Raw genomic sequence first — 21,952 nt, forward strand, 5'->3', positions numbered from 1 at the left:
CTCCTGCCTCTCCAGCCACGTCATCTGTGGACTCTCCCCGTGCTCTGGCCGTACCAGGCACCCCGAATTCCTCCAGGGTCATCCTCGTTACAACCTGTCTTTGCGCCAAATTGATTGGTGTGTGCGCCTCTCTCACTGGAAGCTGTTGCTTGGATGCACGGGCTCCGCGTCCTGAATCTTTGCATGCGTTAGTGCTTGCGGCGCAGCAGGCTTTCACCACGATTGGATTCTATCCTGGCATCCCGGGAAGTTCTCGACCGATGGGGTATTCAGGAAACACAGGATGGATCAATAACGTTGAACCTTGATAGGTTTCTGTCATCTGAGCCTACAGCATAGCTAAAGAGGGACAGAAGGAACCAGCGTAAACAGTACATCATCCAGTAGATCAGTCTTGATTCCGTACCGCTCCCCGTCCCCCCAGGTGTGCTGCTGCAGGAGTTTTATCGAGAAGTAACTGGGGTTGTGTTCAGTTATTCACACAGACTCCAAGTGTCATTTTGTTGTCCTTCATATAGGGCAGGATCAAAGGATATCAGGTGATCACAGACAACAGTTTACACATTTTAATAGTCAGCCCACACCTTGACCGTCTTAACTCCATTGCTGGCTGCCTGTGCCCGACATCACCAGTCCAGGTACATCCTGTGTTAACAATCATGAGGTCTCCATAAGGTCAGAGGGGACGCCCCAGGAGAGTCTTGATGGACATGAGTTTTGCATGAAGTTTTGAAAGTCGCAGGGGGACTTCCCTGGTGGCGCAGTGGTTAAGAATCCGCCTGCCAATGCAGGGGACACGGGTTCGAGCCCTGGTCCGGGAAGATGCCAAATGCCGCGGAGCAACTAGGCCCGTGCACCACAACTACTGAGCCTGAGCTCTAGAGCCCGCGAGCCACAACTACTGAGCCCACGAGCCACAACTACTGAAGCCCACGCGCCCAGAGCCCGTGCTCTGCAACAAGAGAAGCCACCGCAATGAGAAGCCCACGCACCGCGACAAAGAGTAGCCCCCGCTCGCCGCAACTAGAGAAAGCCCTCGCACACAGCAACGAAGACCCAGCGCAGCCAAAAATAAATAATTTATTTAAAAAAAAAAAAAAAAAAGAAAGGGGGAGCGCAGAGTGTTGGAGAGAGTGGTGGAATGGTGATGGTGAAGCCCCAGGGGCAAGGCCATCTTTCCATGTGCCCGGCTTGAGCAGGGCCCTAAGGGCTTGTGAAATCGGACGGGCGTTCTCATCAGACTCGTGGTGGTGGTTGCTCGTGTCTTACCGGAGACGATGCAGGTGCTCAGGTTAGGTTGCAAAGGCTGTCTCTATCATGTCAACTTGTGCAGGAGAAACTGGTGGAGAAAGACAGATTCGGATATCTTTAGTAGGCGTGGAGAACCAAGGTAACTGAGCCGTTGGGGCTGACATTTCAGGTTTCTCTCTGTTGTTTATTCCTTGTGTTGTTGTTTTCTGATTATAAAGATAATATGAGCTTAGTTTAGAACATTTAAAAATTTCAGAAAAGCATTAGAACGAAGTCACAGCCCGGCCAGATGCCACTCTCTGTGAGGTGGGAGGGGCCGAGCTGCATTCTTGGTCTGAGGTCCCCCGGGCTGTGACCCTGGCCATTCGGAGCTTCCGCCTGGCCTTGGTATCTGCGCCACCACAGTCTGTCCCCTCCTGTGCGAAGTGCCCCTCAAGGAGGGTACAGCGATGCACGGGAAGCACCTGGCCTGCACCAGCCGCCGGGTGCCGCGCGCCTGCTCTTCTATCGCCACCTTAGCGTGTTGATGTCCTTTCCTTTCAGCCTTTCTCTACATTTTTACCTTTTACAAAATTGAGATGAAATAGATAGTTCTGTGTCCTGCCTTTTTTTCACTTGGCATTCTATCCTGACCATATTCCTAGTTCATGATTTTAAAAGCTTACATCATATTCCATTTTGTAGGGACAGTTATTTAACCGTTTCCATTTTGTTGGAGCTTAATACATTTTCAGTTTATCAGTTGTTCTGTACATACATCTCTGATCACTTGATTTTTTCTTTAGGATAGATTTCTAGAAGTGGGAGGGGATGGCAAAAAATGTTTTTAAAACTTTTAATGCAGATTACCAAATTGTGAATGGAAAGATTTTTATCTGGGATGAGTCTAGAAATAAAGTTCTAAAAATGGTTTTCTCCCATGAGGTGTTCACGGGGTAGAGATCCTGTTAAGAAGTGGGGATTATCTTTGACTCCAGGAAATTGCTTTCCCAGGAGCTGTTTACCGAGAGTTAGATCTGAAACCAGGTGATGTGCGGGGCTGACAGCTTGAGGGGAAGTGGCCTGGCCTCCTTGACACTGAGTCATGCACATTATCCTGACATTACAATTGTGGCTCACATTTGAATATTAATCCTCATCTAGGGAGGGTCTTTATAAAGCTCTACTGCAGAGAACATATGTCTCTCCTAAACTGCGCCCTTGGCGGAGCTGTCTGTGTGGATGGTTGGTGTGTGCAGTGTCTGTGGATGAGTTTGCCTCAGCCTGACCCCTGCGTGGCCAGGAGCGGGGGGTTGAAGGGTCCTGGTCAAGGCGAGCACCGTCAGGCTGCCCCCCCCACCGACATGTACCCCCATTTGTCTCTGGTTAGGGCACTTGGACTTCGGGTTACCAGTGCGTGTGCTTGGCTGGAGGATTGTAGCACATTTGTGTTAGCCTAGAGCCGAGAATAGTGACTGTGTGACGAGCAAATGAAGAAACACTTCCTCGCCTGGTTGGGAGGACTTGTGCGGACTGGGAGCCTGGAAAACTGAGTTCTAGTTCTCGAACTGCTGCAGACTAGCTGTGTGAACTTGAGCAAGTCAGTGCCCTCTCTGAACTTTGGCGTCCTTGTCTGTAAAGAGGGGTCTCTGGGCCGGGTTTCTTTTCAGGATCCTTTGGACTGTAAAGACCCAGGAGTGGCCCCGAGTGGGTAGGACAGTGAGACTGGTGCTGCCCTGAGATGGCTTTGCGTTGGGAGCTGGGTGCATGCGGGGCTCGAAGACTGAGAAGGTGTTCACGGCCTCTGAACACACAGGACTCCTTGCCGTTCCCCTGGGGTGGATACCTTCCTGTTCCTGCTCTTCTCTGTCTGGAAATTCCCAGCTGACCTTGGAGCCCCAGCTCCAACGTCCCCTTCTTGGCATCTCTGAATCCTCAGCCCCAGCACGTCGCAGGCCATCATGCACGGGTTGGTGCATCTGTCCTGAGACATGGGTCGCACTCGTCTTGTGTGCACCCAGCACACCGTCACAGCCCGCTGCAGGGCTGGCAGCAAGGAGCAGACGTTCAGCTGGACTTGAAGCTGGTGGAGGTGAGTTGGCGGTGGGACCCTTCTTGTCCTTTGGCAGCGCTGGGCAGGTGGCTGGCTCCCCCGCCGTGCTGTGGCCCATTGAGCAGGAGTAAAAAGGCTGCCTTTTCCCCATTTGGATCCAACAGTTTTGCTTGAACTATATGCACTGGGCCTTCTTCTTGGTATCAGTTTTTAAAAATGACATAATCAAGTAAACTAGAAGGCAGACAGCAAGGCCCAACCCTTACCTCTAAATGCAATGTGTGCACATGCTCGCTGGCTCCATAGCAGATTTTTCTGTTAGTCTTTCATTTCATCCCCTTGCACGGATTGGTGGAAGGGCTGACCTTTGTGTAGTGAGGTGTGGGAAATGGGAGGGCTGTGGGATTAGAACTGGGAAGAAACGGGGTCTCGTCTGCTGTGGTCTCAGCAACTCAGGTTCTTATTTTCCCAAGTCCCTCCCACATCAAAGATTCTTGGGTCTGGTTCATTAATAAGAACCAGAGATAAAGATACAGTTGAATAAGGGGGAGGTGGGAGAGGGAGCTCTTTTTAGAAGAACAGTTTTGACAGTTCTGTAAATAAGAGATGATAGAGCCAGACTGGGTTCTTTCCAGAAAGTTTATTCCCCAGCCATTTATTTTAGGTTCCTATTTTAAATTTAGTTTTGGCTAAAGGAAAATAAAGACACTCAAGGACTTTCTCGTAGGAACATCTCAGACTTTGGGGGACATGGAGCAGTAGGCCAGTCGGATACTATGTAGTTACGGGGTGTTTACTGTCCTGACAGTGGACACCAGGCAAGCTGTTACAGGGAGACACGGAGAGACACGGGGCTGTGGTCACTATCAGGAAGCTTCAAAGTCGTTTGCAAGAAGAGAAATTTGTCTTAGAAACTCCAACTAGATCAGCGTAAAGAGGTTCCCACTGACCTAAGCTGGGACAGTTAGAGCGTCAGAAAACAATGATCCCAGTGGATCAAAATGATTTAAATATAAATAGATGAGATGATGGTGACAATGATGATCCAGAACACTCATTGATCACCACTGGGGTTGCTGGGATCGACACATTATTTTGAAGATTTAAAAGGGAAAGAATTGTTATTAAAAAACGTGACCGATACCAGGCGGTCAGTTGAAAGGCCCAGAAGAAGGGATGAAAGGAAGTGCATCTCTCCTTCCTGGTGCCAGAACCCGAAGCCTCGCTGGCTGTTGTTTCTCCTCCGTGCTGGTTTGGTGGACTGCCCGTGGAGAGAAGGCAAGTTCCTCTCTCCAAGGTTGTCACAGGCTGGGGGCAGCCTGCGTGAACACAGGATGGATTTGACCCTTCCCCACCTTCTTCCAGCGGTGTGATCTTGGGCAAATCATTAAACCCCTCTGAACCCCACTTTACTCAACAGGTAGTAAGGATGATGCTTCTGACACCTTATAGTCTGATTAAGTTTAATTGAACGAAAGGCTTGTAGGCCACCTCACAGCCTTTACTGAAGCTGATTCTCTCCCTCTTCCCTCTGGGTGCTCATCTAGAGCAGCTGTGAGGGGCCAGGATCATTCTGAAGGCAGCACTTGGCTCCCGAGGGGACTTTAGCCTCCGCATTCCTGTTTCTCTCTCCCAGGGGAGTGACATCAGCACCAGATGTCTGCTTGTGGCTGCCGCGCCCTTCCAAAACCACACTGGAATTGCCCACATCTCGACGACCAATTTTGAAATAGTTACAAAACAGCGTGTGGTTGGAAAGGAACTACCCTTCACTGTTGACCACATGTTCTAGAATTATAAGTCGAGCAAAATAGGTGCAACTGATCCGCCTCTGAAATGGAATTTTAAAAATGTAAAACTTGGGTGCTTTTGGTTTTGGCAAGGTAAGCTATTTTTAGAAGGAAACACACATCAGTGTAGTAGAGTGGGGGACACATGGGCCTCGGGATCAGACTTGGGTTTGCACCACAGCTCTGCCACTTTCTGGCCCTGTTTCCTAGGACAGGTTATTTGATCTCCTTGAGTCCCAGTTTCCTTTCAGCATTGTGAGAAGTAATGCATGTCATATATAAGTTGTTGTGAAGTCTAGAAAAAAACATATGGAAACCATTTGTGCTCAGTAGAGATGACATCTGTGCTGCTGTTAACTGTTGTCAGTTCTGGCGGGCATGTTATGTGTTGGGTGTGGTTGGACGGCCTGTCCTCACCCACGGTCTTTGATTCTTACCTTAACCCTCTGAGTATCTCCCAGCGGGGTCTTTGTCCTTCACGTGGCTGAGACAGCGCCAGAGAGAGTAAATGCGTGTGTTACCATTGTCGTCCACGTTTACTGGGAGGCATAGGCTTGAAGCCCAGACCTTCTGAGGGCTCCTCCTGCTCTGCCGCACCTTCGTCACGCCGTGTGTGTGTGTGTGTGTGTGTGTGTGTGTGTGTGTGTGTGTGTGTGTGTGTGTGTGTGTGTGTGTGTGTGTGTGTGTGTGTGTGTGTGTGTTTCTGCCTCAAGTCGTTTGCTGAGTATAGTTTCAGAAATACACTTAATGTATCCAGAACTCTCAGGCCCTTTTCTGGGATGTGAAAGATGATGATAATAATAATAATAGAAAGGAGAAAAGGAAAAGGGCCTAAACAGTGAAATTAACGTTCTCTTGTGTTTGTTAGATCCACACGGGCATCCCCTACGGCACCCAAATGCCCCCGGAAGTCGAGGGCAAAGTGCTTGCCTGGTAGGGTCGGTGGACACATGGTCCATGGATCCTGGGATCCGGCTCAGCCCCAGGGCTGCCTTCCGCAAGCACATGTCCCCTGTGTGCTCCGGTTGTCAGGCCCAGGCACCGGCACTGCCGACAGTGGTTTTGTTGCCCTGAGGAGTTGTTTGGGGCACTGCCAGGGGCTTTTCAGGATCTGTTCTTTGGCGAAGAAGCTGCAGCACTAAGGCTTTCTGTGGCCTCCTGGCAGCCCTGTGCCGTCCTCCTTGTGGGAGCAGAATTCTGAAGACGTGGACAGCCTGATGGGGGGGTGTGTGACCCTGCCCAGTGGAGTCCCCATGCAAGGTGACCCGCACGCCCGCACCGATGTGCCTGTACAGTCGTTGTGTTACATTTCTGATTGGAGTGATGAGGGAGCAGAAATCAAATGTCCATGCCAGGAAGTTGTTTTATTACAGACTGGCTGGATTCATGTAAAAATGCTTGACCCAGAAGTGAGGGAATCATGTCCAGCCACATTGGCTTACCAGAATTACCTGTGTCCCCTTCCCACCCCAGCTTCTGACTCAGAGACGGGACTCCAGCTTCTACAGTTTGACAGAGATCCGTGTATGATTTTGATGTCCAACAGGGCCTGAGAACCACAGAGCTGGAGACCCAGAATCCGGGTTTTTCACTCTTTAAGGTGCTGCTTTGAAGCCTAATGATGATAAAATACCTTCAGATGGATGACCAGCTTTTGCTTTTTCTGATCAAACGACATGCGTCTTGTCTTATATTTCAAGCACAAAGATGAATAAAACTTAGTCCCTACCCTGGAAGCACTTCCAGTGTGTTGGGAACCATGCTTACCAGCTGGACATTTGGAATGTAACACTCTGAGTGCAAGTCCAGGAAGGTGCCAGGGACATGGGGCAGAGGCACGGAAAGGCCCCCAGGCAGGGGACGTGTCATGGGCAGAGGCGCCCTGGCCTGTGGCCTGTGCTCCGAGGACTGGCCTTTCCGGTGTTGAAAGGAGAAGCTAGGGCATGCGGCTGGGTGAGCGTCACGCCAGCTGCTGGGTTCCAGCAGGGGCCTGGGTCTGTTCTGTGTCTCCCGCCAGCGTGTGGGCTACGGAGGAGTCCTAGGAGATGGGGAAGCATGGGCGTCCCCGGGGGCCTCATCCCATGAGCTGGAGGCTGTGGCGCTCGTGCGCGGCTCTCTCCCTCCTGATCCTCGCGCTTGTTCTTTGGGATCTGTCGCTGGCAACACGGGTGGTTGTCAGGACAGCGGAGTTATTTCTGTTCACGGTGTGACTTGGCTTTCCTCAGATTTTCAGGCTGTAAATGTGTTCGATTTTATCCACAAGTAAGAACCTGGTGGGGGGCAGGGCTAGAGCGGTTGAGGCCTTAACAGCACCCGCCCCGTTGCTGTTGCAGCCCACGTGGAAAACGAAGAGCAGTACACCCAGGCCCTGGAGAAGTTCGGGGGCAACTGCGTGTGCAGAGGCGACCCGGACCTGGGGAGTGCGTTCCTCAAGTTCTCAGTGTTTACGAAGGAGCTGACGGCGCTTTTCAAAAACCTGGTAAGTGTCACGATCGCGTGCGGCGAACGGGCAGCATGGGAGGGGCCCAAAGGTGCTCTAGTTGGGAAGGTAGCTCCCTAGACAGTAATTAGGGTTTGTTTGATACACGAGGAGTGCGTTTCATGGCTCCTGTGGTACCTAAAAGAATTGTATGTCCTATACACGCGAGGTCACTATGGAATAAATTTTAGAATTGTGATTTTTATTCTCACAAGACTTTCAAATTTAACTCGGCATTTTAAAGCTGCGCATCTGAGGCACAAAATGGATAAATGCATTCGTCTTCCTAAGGGCCTCTGACTTCAATTTTCAATAGTTCCTAAACTGTGTAGAATAGTCTGTTGCTGGTAATTATAGTAGGTATTTAAACTTAACAATATTTCATAAATATGTTTCAGACCCGTCTTACACAGCAAGGTAACCTATAATCAGAGCACAGAAATTACCGTGAATATTTAAAGGGCTTTTATGCTCTCACACGCAGAGCCTAAGAAAAGTCTCACTTTTGAAGTGAGTGGAGATACGGACTGAGTACTTATTGCCTGCGGTAGGTGCTTGGTAACGTGGGTGAATGGACTCTTCCTTGCACTTGGCAGCGCTGTGCCATCCTCACTGTGGGAGCAGAATTATGAAGAATTGAGCAGAGGGGGTTTGGGACCCTGCTGAGTGGTTTCTTCCACAAGGGGAATGTACGTCGGGATGGTCCCGGCATGTCTTTCCTGTTTTTCTCCCCCAGCTTCTCCCAAAGGTCATGGACAAGCAGACCAGGTCAAGAACTCAATAATACTTTCTGTGTAGGTCGCAAACAACAGTGTCTTTTTCATTTCTCCTGTCAGCAAGCTCATAGCAAGTGAAAAAATAGCTCATCATTCTTGAAGCGGTGATGATGGCGGGTCCGTCAGTCTGCTCGTAGAAGGGCAGAGGCACGGGACACACGTATGAGTTAATAAGGAGGAAGGGAAAGAACCGGATCATGAAGGCTCTCGGTCTCCCTCCCTGTCTTCACTTGTAAACTGTTTCCTTTGGAAGTGGTAAATATAAAAAGCCGTTGCTGTGCTTAAGTTTTTTACTCGGGTTAATTTGGAATCTCTTGGGGCCTTTGTCAAGTTTGTCACCCATTTATCACTGCCCCAAACAGGCTGACAGCATGCAGAGCACACAGTGGAGCCCAGCCCCTTTCTAGCCCCACTGCCCGGACACTGGCACACGTCTTGTTAGGGCCTCACCACTGAGTCACAGTGGAGCTTTTTTTTTTTTTTTTAAATTGGGGAAGCTGCATGGTCCTGGGGAAGACCTATAGATGCTGACGTGTCGGGGGTCTTCTAGTGTAAAATCAGCCTGTCGCCTCATCTCCCAGACTCTCGGGGTGGGGGTGGTAAGCTCCTTCCTCGCCCCCTGAGCTGCCAGCCAGCTGCTTCATGCCTCCCTCTTAAATATGAATGAATGGCCTCCAGAAAGAAAGAGACCAAAATAAACAGAAGAAAGAACTTGGGAAAAACAGAGACAATGCAGAGAGCAGAAGAAAACTTTAAAGAAACTATACTTAATTCCTCAGAGAAATCAGAAGAGAGAATGGGATGAAGCTTGTCGTTATAAAAAGGGAGAGACAATCAATATAAGAAAATGTAAAATTGTAAATCCTATGAGAAGGGTTAGAGTAAAAGAAATCTCTCAGAAAATAGATCAAAAGGACCAAAAAAGACAAAAGAGTGGGAAATAGATGAAAGACGAGTCAGGGATTAATTCTCAAGGTCCAGTATCCAACTGACAGGCGTGTTCAGAAAGAGAGAACAGGAAACAGAGGAGAATGCCGTGAATGCAACAGAACAAAGGATGATTCCTGAGACCGAAGGATTTTCCTCTCCAGATGGGAGGGCCCAGGACAGTAAGGGAAAAGGACCTGGCACCCCCCTGTGAAATTGCAAAAGATCTTAACCGCTTTCAGAAAGCACACAGAGAGCACACAGAGGATTAAGCATCACAATGCCATCGGTGTCTCAGCAGTGACCCTGGAAACTTGAAGGCCCGGAGCCTTGCCACTAAAATCCTGAGGAACGTAATTCTAACCTGGGATGAGACCCGCCACCTGAGCGTGAAATTCGAATTAGAGATGTTTCAGATGCCCCCAAGCGTCATTCCTCTGAAAGTCCTAAAGGTTGTGCTTTAGCAGCATGAAGAGGGAAGCCAAGAAAGAGGAAGACGTGTGAGTCAGGGAACAGGATCCAGCCAGAAGGAAAGCAGTGAAAGGGGTCCCAAGGGGATGGCAGAGGGAAGCCCTAGCAGGGCGGCTGAGCAGGCAGCCTGGAGACAGAGGCACGGGAGGCCAGGGTCGCCCCTCCCCAGCCAGCCAGCTCTTGTATCGGCTGATCTCCACTCAGGTTTTCTCAGCTGTAAGATGGAGATGATAACGCCACGCCTGGGTTTGTAAGAAGTACAGCCAGTTGCTTTTACACACCTTAGCTTATTTAACCCTTGTGACGATCCCATGAGGTGAATCAGCGTTGTCCCCACTTTGTAGATTAGGTAACTGAGGCCCCTGTGGTTTAAAGGGCTAACCTCTCTCGGGACAGGTCTGAGTCCTTGCCAGCTTTTGGACGTGTGCCTCTGGGTGTGGAAGGGCCCCGCCTGCGTCGCTCCGCGTGGTGGAATCCTACTCGAAGTAGCTTGTCCTCAGTTTTAACATGAGCAGCTGCACAGTTTGACAAAAGCAGCCCCTTCATTTCTTGATTTTCCACAAAACTAAAAGCAGAGCAGGGCCTGGACATTGTGATGGGCACATTATCACGTTGGCCACTACCCCATGGCTCTGCAGAGGCAGAGGACGTGTCATGGGCAGAGGCGCCCTGGCCTGTGGCCTGTGCTCCGAGGACTGTGGCCTTTCCGGTGTTGAAAGGAGAAGCTAGGGCATGCGGCTGGGTACATCAGAAATTGGGCACATCAGAAATCCCCTCCAGGCCTCGCTGTCCTCCCCCTTCCTATGGTGAGTGGCTTGCCCACGGCCGTCACTTCCTGAGCCCCCACGGCGCTGTCAGCCCCGTGTACTGGTCCTTCCTCGTTCACTGAGTCCTCCTGTCCGCTGCACGGGATCCCTCACGTTACCTCCGTCCCAGATGGGGCCCCTAGCCGGCAAGGGACAGGTTAGGGGTCACATCTGGGTCTTAAAACTCCAATCCCATGCTCTTTCCACTGTGGTATTTAAAGGATTTAAGGCCCCTTGTCAACTCCTTGGGGGAAAAAGGGGGCAGAACGGAAGGGAAGGCAATGCCGGGTAAAGTGCATCATGAAGAGAGACACCCAGCGGGCCGAACTGCTGCAGCCACGAGCAGCCAGACACCTCAGTTTCCTCACCTTAAAACAGTGTGAGAAAACCATTCCCGCCTCACCGGCCAGCATCAGGGTGACAGGGATAAGCGGAAATTAGAAACCACCCCACAGGTGACATTTCAGTGTCGTTATGGTTGGGTAACTTACTAAAGCCCGGAAGGCAGTAGCTCTGAGTCCACGTGCATGACTGTAGTTTCTGCTTTTACTTTATGGAGTTAGGGTTTTTGATCCTGTTTCCTAGCAAATACCTTATCTGTGCCCAAATTCATGTTCACCAGGCCGGGTTTGCCAGGGCTGGTGTTGAAGGTCTGCAGCCGTAAGGACGCCAAGTGGCTGTTTCTAAGAAGCTGTCTCCGAGAGTGAGCTGATGATAGGAGAATTCTCCTTTTTTGGTATTTTGTATACCATTCTTACTCCTATTTTTGGTCACATCTGTCCTATCTCTTATTTTTAAAGCCTTGCTTTTGCTTTTCCTCAGGCGATCAAAAAACATTTCAGTTCCGCATGGCCAAGACTCTCAATCCTACCTCTTGCCTAGAAAGAATAATAATTACCACCTACCTGCTCTTCAGCATGAAAGAATGTTTATAAAGCAGTTGGAACGTCTCCAAAGAAAGGCCAGCTTAATATAAAGTGAGATTTTGTTACTCAAGGGTGAGATTCTCACCTTCAGAGAGTCTGAATTCCTCTGCAGTAATGCAGGATAAAGGGAAAAACAAGGCAGCTCCAGAAATGTAACATGTGTGAAATTAGGCTGGTTATAAAGTCAGGCCAGTCTCCTCGGTTCTTTTCCTCTTACCAGATGGATGTGAGAATCCTGGAAAGATTTTCCAGGGCCACTTCTGTGTTAAGAAGTGGCCTTTTAATGAACGGTTGCCTGAAAGCACATTCCTGAAAGGTCACTTACAGGTATGATATCTCCGTCTCTGGTTTCAGAGAATCGCTTGTGGGATATGTACTCTTGGTCCACAGAACTTGCTCCAGGTGAGGGCAGGGGCCGGCGGAGGCTCAGCCCAGACGGAGTTCCATGGCGAGAGCCGAGAGTGGCCCTGGGGTTGAGGAATTTCACTGCACTCACCCGGAAAGAAGAACCTGAAAGTCCCACTGACCAGCGTGCACAGAAGTCATGTTTTTTTTGTTTGTTTGTTTTTCCTTTACACAAGTGATTGGAGTTAGAAGACATTTATAGCCAGAGAGTGAAGAGCTAGTCGGGTTGTTGAGGAGAGTGTGACTTTGTCCCTATGCTGTGCGCAGGGCCTGGCGGGGAGGCCCGCCCACCTGCTGGCTGGCAATATGGTGGCACTGTCTTCCCAGCACCATCGGCCGTTGGTCGACAGGAGCTGATTCCCCATGTTAATAAAGCTCATCATTGCATTGCTTAGCATAGAGCTCTCTCTAGCAGAGGTCCTTACCCTCAGTGCTCCCGTAAACTTTCTTCTCTTTTCACTTCTTCTATTGAAAATGTCCTATATTTTAAAATGTATTACATTCTTTCTTTTAAAGCATTTTTTTTTTTTTTTTTTTTTTTTTTTTTTCTTTTTGCGGTATGCGGGCCTCTCACTGCTGTGGCCTCCCCCGTTGCGGAGCACAGGCTCCGGACGCGCAGGCCCAGCGGCCATGGCTCACGGGCCCAGCCGCTCCGCGGCATATGGGATCCTCCCAGACCGGGGCACGAACCCGTATCCCCTGCATCGGCAGGCGGACTCTCAACCACTGCGCCACCAGGGAGGCCCTAAAGCATTTTTAAATTGAAGTAGAGTTAACTTACAATGCTGTGTTAGCTTCAGTTATAGCAAAGTGATTCGGTTCTACATATATCTGTTCTTTTTCAGATTCTTTGCCATGAGTAGAGTTCCCTGTGCTATACAGTAGGTCCTTGTTTATCTTACGTATAGCAGTGCATATCTGTTAACCCCCAACTCCTAATCTATTCCCCGACCCCTAGCCCCTGTCACTCTCCCCTCTGTAAGTTTGTTTTCTATGTCTGTGAGTCTGTTTCTGTTTTAAAATGTCTTACATTCTTTCTTATTCAACATGGGCACTGGTCGTGTTTTATCTTCTGGGGAGGAAGGCTTACCGTTGTTTGGGGCATAAATTAAGGGGCAGCGCTGAGATCTAGAGAAACTCTTGGTGCCCGGGACCTGCGGTGTGGGAGTACCTGCCCCTAGATCTGTGCCAGATCGTCGGCTTTCCCATTTTCAACACTTACTTTTTAATATTCTGACACCCTTCTCCCTGCTGATTGCTGGCTTCTCCCACTCTTGGTGCCTTGTTTCACAGCGCTGTGAGCTGGAGAGCGCGACGACCAGCTTGCTAGGCTTGTACGCAGAGCAGGAGTCTGTAAGCTTTGCGTGAGGAGCGCTTGAGGGCTGGGCCTCCTCTAGGGGAACAGAGTTCCTGGATGGACCTGCTGACAGTTACTGTGGACACCTGGAGATCTCTGCCACCAGTTGTTTAATCTGGCCTAATGCATGGCTGGAAATGCTCTGAGACTCACAAGGCTTCAACACTGCAAGCTGCTTCCTACACTCAGAGATCCTTGACCAAAATGAAAGCATGTCCTTAGTTTGACCAAAACGACAAAAGCAGTAAGGCTACTACTGTCAGAGCCCTGTGTTTGGTTGTAGCACAGCCACGACTGGGTGTAAATTGTACTTTGATACTATTTTTTTTTTGGGGGGAAAGGCAGTGCCACCTCATTGTAACCACTGCGGTACACTGACCCCTTGAGGCCAGAGAAAGTGGGAAAAGCCATGGGGGAGAGGACAGGGTGGGAACAAGGCCTTGGGCCCAGGAGGAGAGCTCAGCTGAGAAGAGTGGCTGATCACCCGCCGGGGGTGGCCCGGCTCTCTGGGCAGCATGGCAGCAAGCGCTCGTTGCTCCCGTCTGGGCCACTTTTATTAGAATGCTGTGTGTGCTGGGAAGGCCCCGGGACAAACGCCACGGAGCCCCGAGGGCGCGGCCCCGGGGCGGTGACTCTCGTGGCCTTGGGTGCTTGGGTCCTGGGTAGGGGTGGGTTGGGGGCCTGGGGGCCACCACAGGGTCCGTCTGCATCTAAGCCCCTGGCAAAGTTTGCAAACACATTCCTTGCACTTGCCTTTAACAGCTTGTCAAGTGCACGGAGGACGTGCTGTTATAGGATAATCATTTGAAAGCATTCGTGAATCCAAACCAGGGTTTGTGTTTGTTTTCTTCTGTCACCGTGTATTCTCTCACTTGCTGGCTGTTAAAAGAACAACTGCCACGAAGTAGGGCACCTCAAACTTTAAAATCTTTTGCCAAACCCGAGGGATGCTGTGTGGACAGGCTGGAGTAGGGGGTGTGAGTGAAGGCGGAGGGTCAGCCGCACCCGGAAGGCAGAGGAGCAGGAGGGGGGCGGCTGACGAGTGCCGTTGGCCTCGGTGCCGGGGACGCCACAGTGACTGCCGCGCAGGCAGGGGACAGTACAGTAGCAGAAGGAGAGACGGCGGGAGTTCGCTGCTCCAGGCGCAGGCTGCTGATGGAAGGAGAAGGTGAGCAAGGGAAGGGTTCTGTGATGGGAGACACTGGCGCCTACTTCTAGGCCCCGGGGGAAGGAGCTGGGGGCTGGAGGAGGTTGATGGCCCCGAAGAGAGGGGGCTGTGAGCTGGGGGGCTGGGCGTCCTGGGTCTCCTCCTGTTGGTCATTGGCTCAGCCAGGACTCAGGCCCCTGCCTCCCTGGGACCTGGAGATAAATTCCAGGTCCAGCCTCTCTGGGTGCATTTGCCTTTGGGAATTTCCACTGTTTGTTAGTCATTCCTTAAACTCTAAAACTTGACAAAATACATCAGTCCCTGTATAGTCCCGACTCTGGTTTACGGAGCACTTGGACGTAGTTTGTTTCATTTGCATCCCTAGGCTCCTAGTCTTGCCTTGCCCTCCGGTGGAGTCATCTGGGGCCTCGTAGAAATGCAGGCTCCCGGGCCCTTGTCCCCTAGGCCTGCTCAAGCAGAATCGCCATTTCCCCAGGGCACGAGTCAGCCCATTAAAGTCTGAGAAGCGTTGCCCTAGAGCAGAGGTCCTCAACGGTGCCCTCTGTGGACCAGGAGCCCCAGCAGGACCTGCAACTTGTTAAAAGGCCACACCCACACCTACTTAATGGCGGTTCTCCAGCTTCGCTCAGCAGCAGCGCTGGGAAGGTTGCTAGAACCCTCCCTGTTGGGAGCTGTTTCCCAGAGTTGCTGATCCATTCGCATTTCTAATCAGTTCCCTGGTGACACTGACCTCGTTGGTCAGGAACCAGCAACCGCTTCCGACTCCTCCCCTGGGGAGACTGAGGCCGGGGCGCCAGGGCCTAGCTGAGGACGCAAGTATCCAACCTCGAATTCTCGGAGGTAATAGATTCGAAAAGCTGCTTTTGTTTTCGGTGGGTGGCTTAACTAAGCATTTTAACATCATGTGGGTTTTAGAAGAAGCTGTGGATTGATGAATCCTGGGCCCTTCTGTGCTGGCCCGCGGAAAACGCAGGGTTTTTTTGTTTGTTTGTTTTGCGGTACGCGGGCCTCTCACTGCTGTGGCCTCTCCCGTTGCGGAGCACAGGCTCCGGACGCGCAGGCTCAGCGGCCATGGCTCACAGGCCCAGCCACTCCCCAAAACGCGGGTTTTCCAGATGGTTGCAAGTAGGCTGCGGTGTGTGGTTTCATCATCCGTTCTGCAGTGGAAGAGGGTCACTATTTTCTCTCCACTTAGAACCTGAAAGATCAAAGCTGTGTGACTGCCAGAGACGCAGCGTTAAAGGCAGAAACCAGGTCAGCTGTTTCCCCTCTTTCTTGTGGTGTGAAAGTTGCCAGTGTTTTTGGCAGCTGCCCAGTTTTGATCTTCCAGTTTGTGTTAAACACTCAAGATCTGCGTGGGCTCCCCCATCTCCTTTCTTGATTAAACAAACCATCAGCGTGGCCCTGCTGCTGAAGAACCAGGCCTGGGAGTATGTGCTCGTGAGGGCCCCGTGTGAGAGCGAGCGAGACCGTGTGTGCGCGCGCGGTTAGCTTTGGGCGGTGTTGTCGCCGGCCCCCGGGGACAACTCACTAAAAATGAAAGTGACCTAGATGGTTTTCCTTTGTAAAGTGTTTCCCTGTACGTCCTGATGTAGATGGCACCTCCGGTCTCACAGCCTGTCCCGCTCCAGCCGTGGTCAGGTGTGAGTAGCACTGACCGCTCTGGAGGCCGGTTGCCTATGGCAGCGAAATGATGGGAAGGGCTCTGGCCTCATTCTCAGCTCAGCTGCTGCTTAGTTGTGGGATCTGGGGGCAAAGTGGGTGGCTTAACTCTCCCTCTGTTTCCATTTCTGTAAAATGGGGGTAACACCGACTTCTCAGAGCACTTGTAAGCTTTACATGCGATTAAGTGGTCCTGTGCCATTTAGTGATTTATTCAAGCCACTTTACCTAGGACCTTCTGCTTCTCCAAAAGATTTTCTGTCCGGATGTTCATTCTTTCAGATAAGCAGCCTTCAGAAAGAACATAGAAAACTGTGCTTTGACCCTGCCAGGCGCCTGCCTCAGGGCCTTTGTGTTAGGAATTCCCTCTTCCAGGAATGTTCTTCCACCCGGCTTTCACGGGGCTATAGCTGCCTTGCTTCCTTCACACTCCACGTCACCTTCTGAAGAGGCCTTCCTGGTCACCATTGGAGAGTCCCATCCCACAAGTAATCAGAGAAGCCTTATGTATAAGATTTGTAGTAGTCCCCAAACTGGAAAGAACACAAAAACCTGTCAGCAGTTGTCTGGATAAGCCAGGTGATGGACAACTGTTCAGCAAGAAACGGGAATGAGCCGTTGATGCAACAGCGCGGATGGATCTCCAAGCGAGTGTGAGAGAAGCCGACAAAGAGCAGTGCGTGCTGTAGGATTCCATGTATAGAAAGTCCTAGAAAATGCAGATTATTCTGTGGTGATGGACGCAGATCAGTGGTTGCCTGGGGACTGGAGATTGGGGAGTGAGCAGCTGGGAGGCGGGAATTGCAAAAGGGTGCAAAGAAGCTTCTGGGGGTGATGGTACATTCACTGTCTGGGTTTGGGTGATGGTTTTGTGGGTGTATGTATGTGCTATGACTTATCAAATTGTGCACTTTAAATATGAGCAGGTTATTGTACGTCAGTTACACCTTCAGAGATGCTTAAAATTTTTTTTAGGCTACTCATCTGAAGCATTGCTGTCCACCAGAACTTTTTGCCTTGATGGAAATGGTCTGCATCTGCTGTATCCAGTATGCGAAGCCGCTCACCACACATGGCTCTTGAGCACTTGAAATATGCTAGCGCAACTGAGGAGTTCGTTTCTAACTTGATTTCATTGTAATGCATTTACATTTGAATGGGCACATGTAGCTAGTGTCTGTCATACTGGACTGCACAGGTGTAAAGCCTTTCCCTGCTACTATAATATAACACCCCCGGCAGTGCCACCCACACGCACAGTCCTGGGTCTCAGGCTCCAGCTCCTGGAGAAGACTTGAAGCTTCCGCAGGTGCTGGCTGTTTCCCAGGTACATACCCTTGGCTAATGCCAAAGCCTCCGCTAAGGATGCCCTTAATTGAAATGATGAGGTCTGAGGTCTTTTCGCAGCTCTCCACCCTCTGGCACGGAGGTGCTGCCAGCGCCTTTGCCCACACGAAAAGGTGTTTGCCCTTCTTTGAGGTCTTGATTTCACCTCTAACTCTGTGACTGAGCAGCATTTGCCCAAGTTAAAAAGGAAAAAACCCTGCAGATCCCAGCGTTCTGTCTCTGGTTTCTCATAAATTAGGCATATTAAGATAAACTTAATGACACAGGTACATTTCAGGTAAGGCTCTTTGGCCATGTTGTATATATGGTCTTTTAGGAAAAGCTGATTATCCCCAAAGAGGGTTGGACACTATTAAGGGTTTTTGAGGAGAGCCCTGGGAAGACCTGGTCTTTTCTAGACTCATGAGCCTGGAGCTAGGAAGATTCTGCCCAGCAACTTTTCTGTTTTGAGTATCTTCTCTTTGCTGCTCCTTAAAAATAGAGCGCTATGATACAAAAATCCTGTCTGGGTTCAGGCTTCTCAACAGATCCCCAGCCAAGGAGAAGGCAGCGCTGGGGTTCCCAGGGGTCAGGCTGGAACCAGGGGCGGAGCTTTGGCTGGACCAGCAGCTGCTGGTGACCAGTGACAGAGCCGAAGGAGCAGCCGACACACCGACCCTGTGGGCAGGGGAAGCGTTACGGGGAAGGGGGGAAAGATTTTTAGAGGGTATGGCAGTGGCAAAGCTCACGAGTCTAGGAGTTTTAAGACCCCCTCTCCCCCCAAAAAATTATAATAATAATTAGGAAGACCCATGTGGAAAGATGGCTATCGTTTGGCTATATTCCCCCACCCCTGCCCCATCTCCTGGTCTGTCTTTGTTTGCTAATCAGCTATGACATTACGCAGGCTGCTTGCGATCTCTGATAGCCCTGTCTGCCTGTCTCCCCACGACTGAATCATTCTCCTTCTCCTTCTGAGATTACACACACTGGACTACTTGTCAACTCATCTTGTCAGACATATCCAGGTGAACCCAGGAAAAGGGAAGACAGAGCAGGGAGGACTGTGACTCTAAAGATTGTCTGTGTGCTATTGGTATTAGATCCATACTGACTAGCAGCAATTAAGAGTAATAATTTGTATTCAGATCATGCTTGGGTTTCAGAAAGCCATTTCACTTCATATACTTGTTAAAAGCAAGTCAGAGGATAACAGAAAGCCCCATGCTTGCTTGGTGCTAAGGGAGATATTCTAGTTGGGTGACCCAGGGGTAATTTAATTCTTCCCAGCGATCATAACAGTTTTATTGCTCGTAAATCGAGGCTGGAGCTGCTGAGCACAACGTGTGTGCAGTGATGTCCTGGCTGTGGTTTTCATCTCTCACGGCCAGAATGGAGATGGTTTGTTCAGCTGTGGGCCTGAGGCTGCTGGGTGGCCCCAGTACAGGCAGGCAGAGGGAGACCCAGAGCGAGCCCATCCTTCCTGCTGCAGGGCGCTCTTGCTGAGACAGGACATCTGGGCACCAGCCCATGGTTCAGGGCCCAGGCAGAGACGGGGGCCAGTCATTTCCTGGACGCTCATCCTGAGTCAGAATGCTTGTGTGCTGCGTGGGTTCCGTACAAGAGCAGGTGAATGCAGAGGGCAGGCAGAGGCTGGTGCCAGGAGCGGAGGAGCTTTGTTAGGAAGCCCACTGATGGGGATTCTGTGTATGTTTGTAATAATTTCTTTAAAAAAAAAAAAAGCTTTATGAGGTATATTTTATATATCATAAAACTCGCCCATTTCAATTCTACAAGTCATTGATTTCTAGTAGCTTTACCAAGTGATGCAACCATCACCTTAAATCAGTTTGGGGACGTTTTCTTCCCCCCAGTAAGGTCCCTCCTGTCCCCTCACAGTTAATCCCCCTTCCCACCCCCAGCCCCAGGCAACTGCCGATCTACTTTCTGTCTCTTTTGCAATAATTTAGCTAATTAGTTTCTGATTAGAGGAGTAGTAGTTTCTTATTTTAGATCATTTGAGTAACCCCCGGAAAGAGAAATGGATGGAATGGAGGCCAGAATCCCCTTGGTGGGATTCTCTTCCAGCTGCCCTCTTCAGCTCTTATCTTCTGCTGCCCCCGCCGCTCCCCTGGCTGATGTGCTCCCGCTTCTCCACTGCTCCTGTGCCTGGACACCCTCCTCCCCATCTTGCAAGACGTAATTCTCCCTGTCGTTGAAGGTCTATCTCACATAACCCCAATCAGCAAACATTTCCCTGGTGTCCAGGCTGGAAATAATTTTCTCTTCTCAGTGGTGTTTTATTTCTGGCTCGTAGAGTTTCCACATGGCACTTTACTTACTTAAATATGTGCTTTATCTGCCTTATTAAACGGTGAGTTCGTGAGAACTGAGGTTCTGTCTAATGCATCTTTGTCTCCTGAGCCCTCTTACCCACCCAGTTTCATCTCTTGTCGCTCCCTGAGGGCCCCGTGTGCCTCCTTTGTGGCAGTCATCACAGTTTTTTGGGTTTTTTTTTTGTTTTTTTTTTTTCAGTGCGCGGGCCTCTCACTGTTGCGGCCTCTCCTGCTGCAGAGCATAGGCTCCGGACGCACAGGCTCAGCGGCCATGGCTCACGGGCCCAGCCACTCCACGGCATGTGGGATCTTCCAAGACCGGGGCACGAACCCGTGTCCCCTGCATCGGCAGGCGGACTCTCAGCCACTGCGCCACCAGGGAAGCCCCAGTCATCACAGTTTCGATGGCTGTTTAATGTCGCGCTCACCCTGTGTCCAGTGTCCAGAATGAAAGCAAGCTGGCCCAGTGTTCGGATGTCCTTAGCTTTTCACTCTTCTGGATCCCAGAGCTTAGTTTACCTTCTCTTACCTAATACCTGTCGTCACTACCTGAGTTCTTATTTGAATTAAGTAACAAAACGTCTCTTTTTTTTTGGCCTTGCCACACAGCTTGTGAGATTTTAGCTCTCCGACCGGGGTTGAACCCAGCCCCTCGGCAGTGAGAGTGCAGAGTCTTAACCACTGGACCGCTAGGGATGTCCCGATAACAAGTAGTCTTAAATAGACATGTAAACCAAGTTCCGGGTGATGTTCTCCTCCCCTGCTACAGAGGATTTTGTTTTTCTCGCTTATTCACGCATACGCTCACACGTAGTACACCTCTCATAAAAGCATACTAGAGTTCTTCCTAGGAACACAGTTTTGAATCTGCAAGCATCTTATTCTTTTTTCCTCCAACCTGCCGTAGATCTGGGTTGCTCTGGTGCCGTTAGCTCAGCCTCCCACCCTGAGCAGCTCTGACCACCGCCCCTCCCGCCTTGGGCTGTCCCTGCTGTCCTGCACGTGACTTGTCCAGGATGGCGCTGCCTTGGCTCCCCTCTGGGCAGCGTTGAGGACTGAACGGACCTGTGCTCTGATTCCAGCCATGGCTCTGCGATCGCGTGGATGAAAGGGCAGAGTCTTGCGGCTCCGGAACTGACCAGTCACCTTCTTCCCAAGCCCGGGTCAGCCCGCCTGACTGCTTAAAGCTGTAGTCGTCGTTTCTTTCCCCCAGGAGCTGCTGGTATCTGTACAGAGTGAAACATGCTGCATGTGGTGTGTCTTAGAATTTCTGTTTAATTCTTGTGTATATATTTATTCTTCCTCTGAGGTGACAAGCATCATGTTTTGTTTACATTTGTAGCCAGCTTACTGCTGTCTATAAAATAGGTACTCAGTAAATACATGATGAATGAATTCGTGAATTCACACATTAGTTATATGATGTTTAAAGCTATTAATGTATCTCTAGATTCTGTCTCTTATGTATTAGATGCTCAGAAAAATACTTAGGTAACTTGATTCACTCAGCCACTGCCACGCTCTGCGTTGAGTGCTGTAGAGAATAGAAAAACTTGAAGCCGCCCCTTAGGATTCGTGGCGTGAGCTTGATAAGACAAATGTAGGGTAGAACCTGTCAAGTCCTTTAAGAAATTTTTTTAAAAAGAAAATATCGGAGGATTTGGGGAGGGAGGGGTCACTTCCTGCTGAGAGGTTGGGATGTTGTTGGAAAAGGTAGCATCTGAGTAAATCCTGATGGATGGGAGGGCTTTGAACAGCTGATACTGAGATGAAGCGTGGCAGATGAGGTTGGACTGTGAGTGTCCAGATGCGGGAGTAGGTTTGGTCATTATCAGGGGCACAACGCCAGAGAAATCCGACAACTGCATAGGAGGGGTTGGGTCAGGCAGAGACTGGGAGATGGTGGCCACGAGCAGGGGAAGCGGTGCCTCAGTCCAGACGAGGGGCAGTGAGGCCACTGAGGGGCAGGGCGGTGAGAAGGCCAGAGGGAGCTTGTGGGCGAGCAGCGGGTCAGAAGGGCTGGAGCCCAGGAGGAGGAGAGTGCCATGAGCAGGGGGTGGGGGGCGGCGGCGGCGGGACAAGGGGCCTGAGGAGGCGGGGTGGGTGCGTTCTCGCAGCGGGTGGGAACGAGGGGTGTGTGTGGGGACGGAGTCCCCCACGGCTCAGCGGAAGCCCAGGTGTGCTCGCGCCAGGGATGAGTCACCTGCACGGCCTTATCTCCATCCCTTCCCGTCACCCAC

The 21,952-nt window shown here is 50.7% G+C and overlaps 1 protein-coding gene across 4 annotated transcripts in view; it reads left to right on the top strand.

Moving 5' to 3' along the window:
- The window catches only part of ASAP2 (ArfGAP with SH3 domain, ankyrin repeat and PH domain 2), a 155,474-nt gene that overhangs the window by 63,507 nt on the left and 70,015 nt on the right, over positions 1-21,952 (top strand). For all 4 annotated transcript variants that reach the window (XM_082642051.1, XM_082642048.1, XM_082642049.1 and 1 more), the window contains exon 3: positions 7,407-7,552. In XM_082642051.1, coding sequence (XP_082498177.1) covers positions 7,407-7,552 — 146 coding nt within the window. The remainder of the gene's footprint in view (positions 1-7,406; positions 7,553-21,952) is intronic.

Source organism: Mesoplodon mirus, assembly GCF_964341445.2.
Source record: "Mesoplodon mirus genome assembly, chromosome: 14".
Lineage (NCBI taxonomy): Eukaryota > Metazoa > Chordata > Mammalia > Artiodactyla > Ziphiidae > Mesoplodon > Mesoplodon mirus.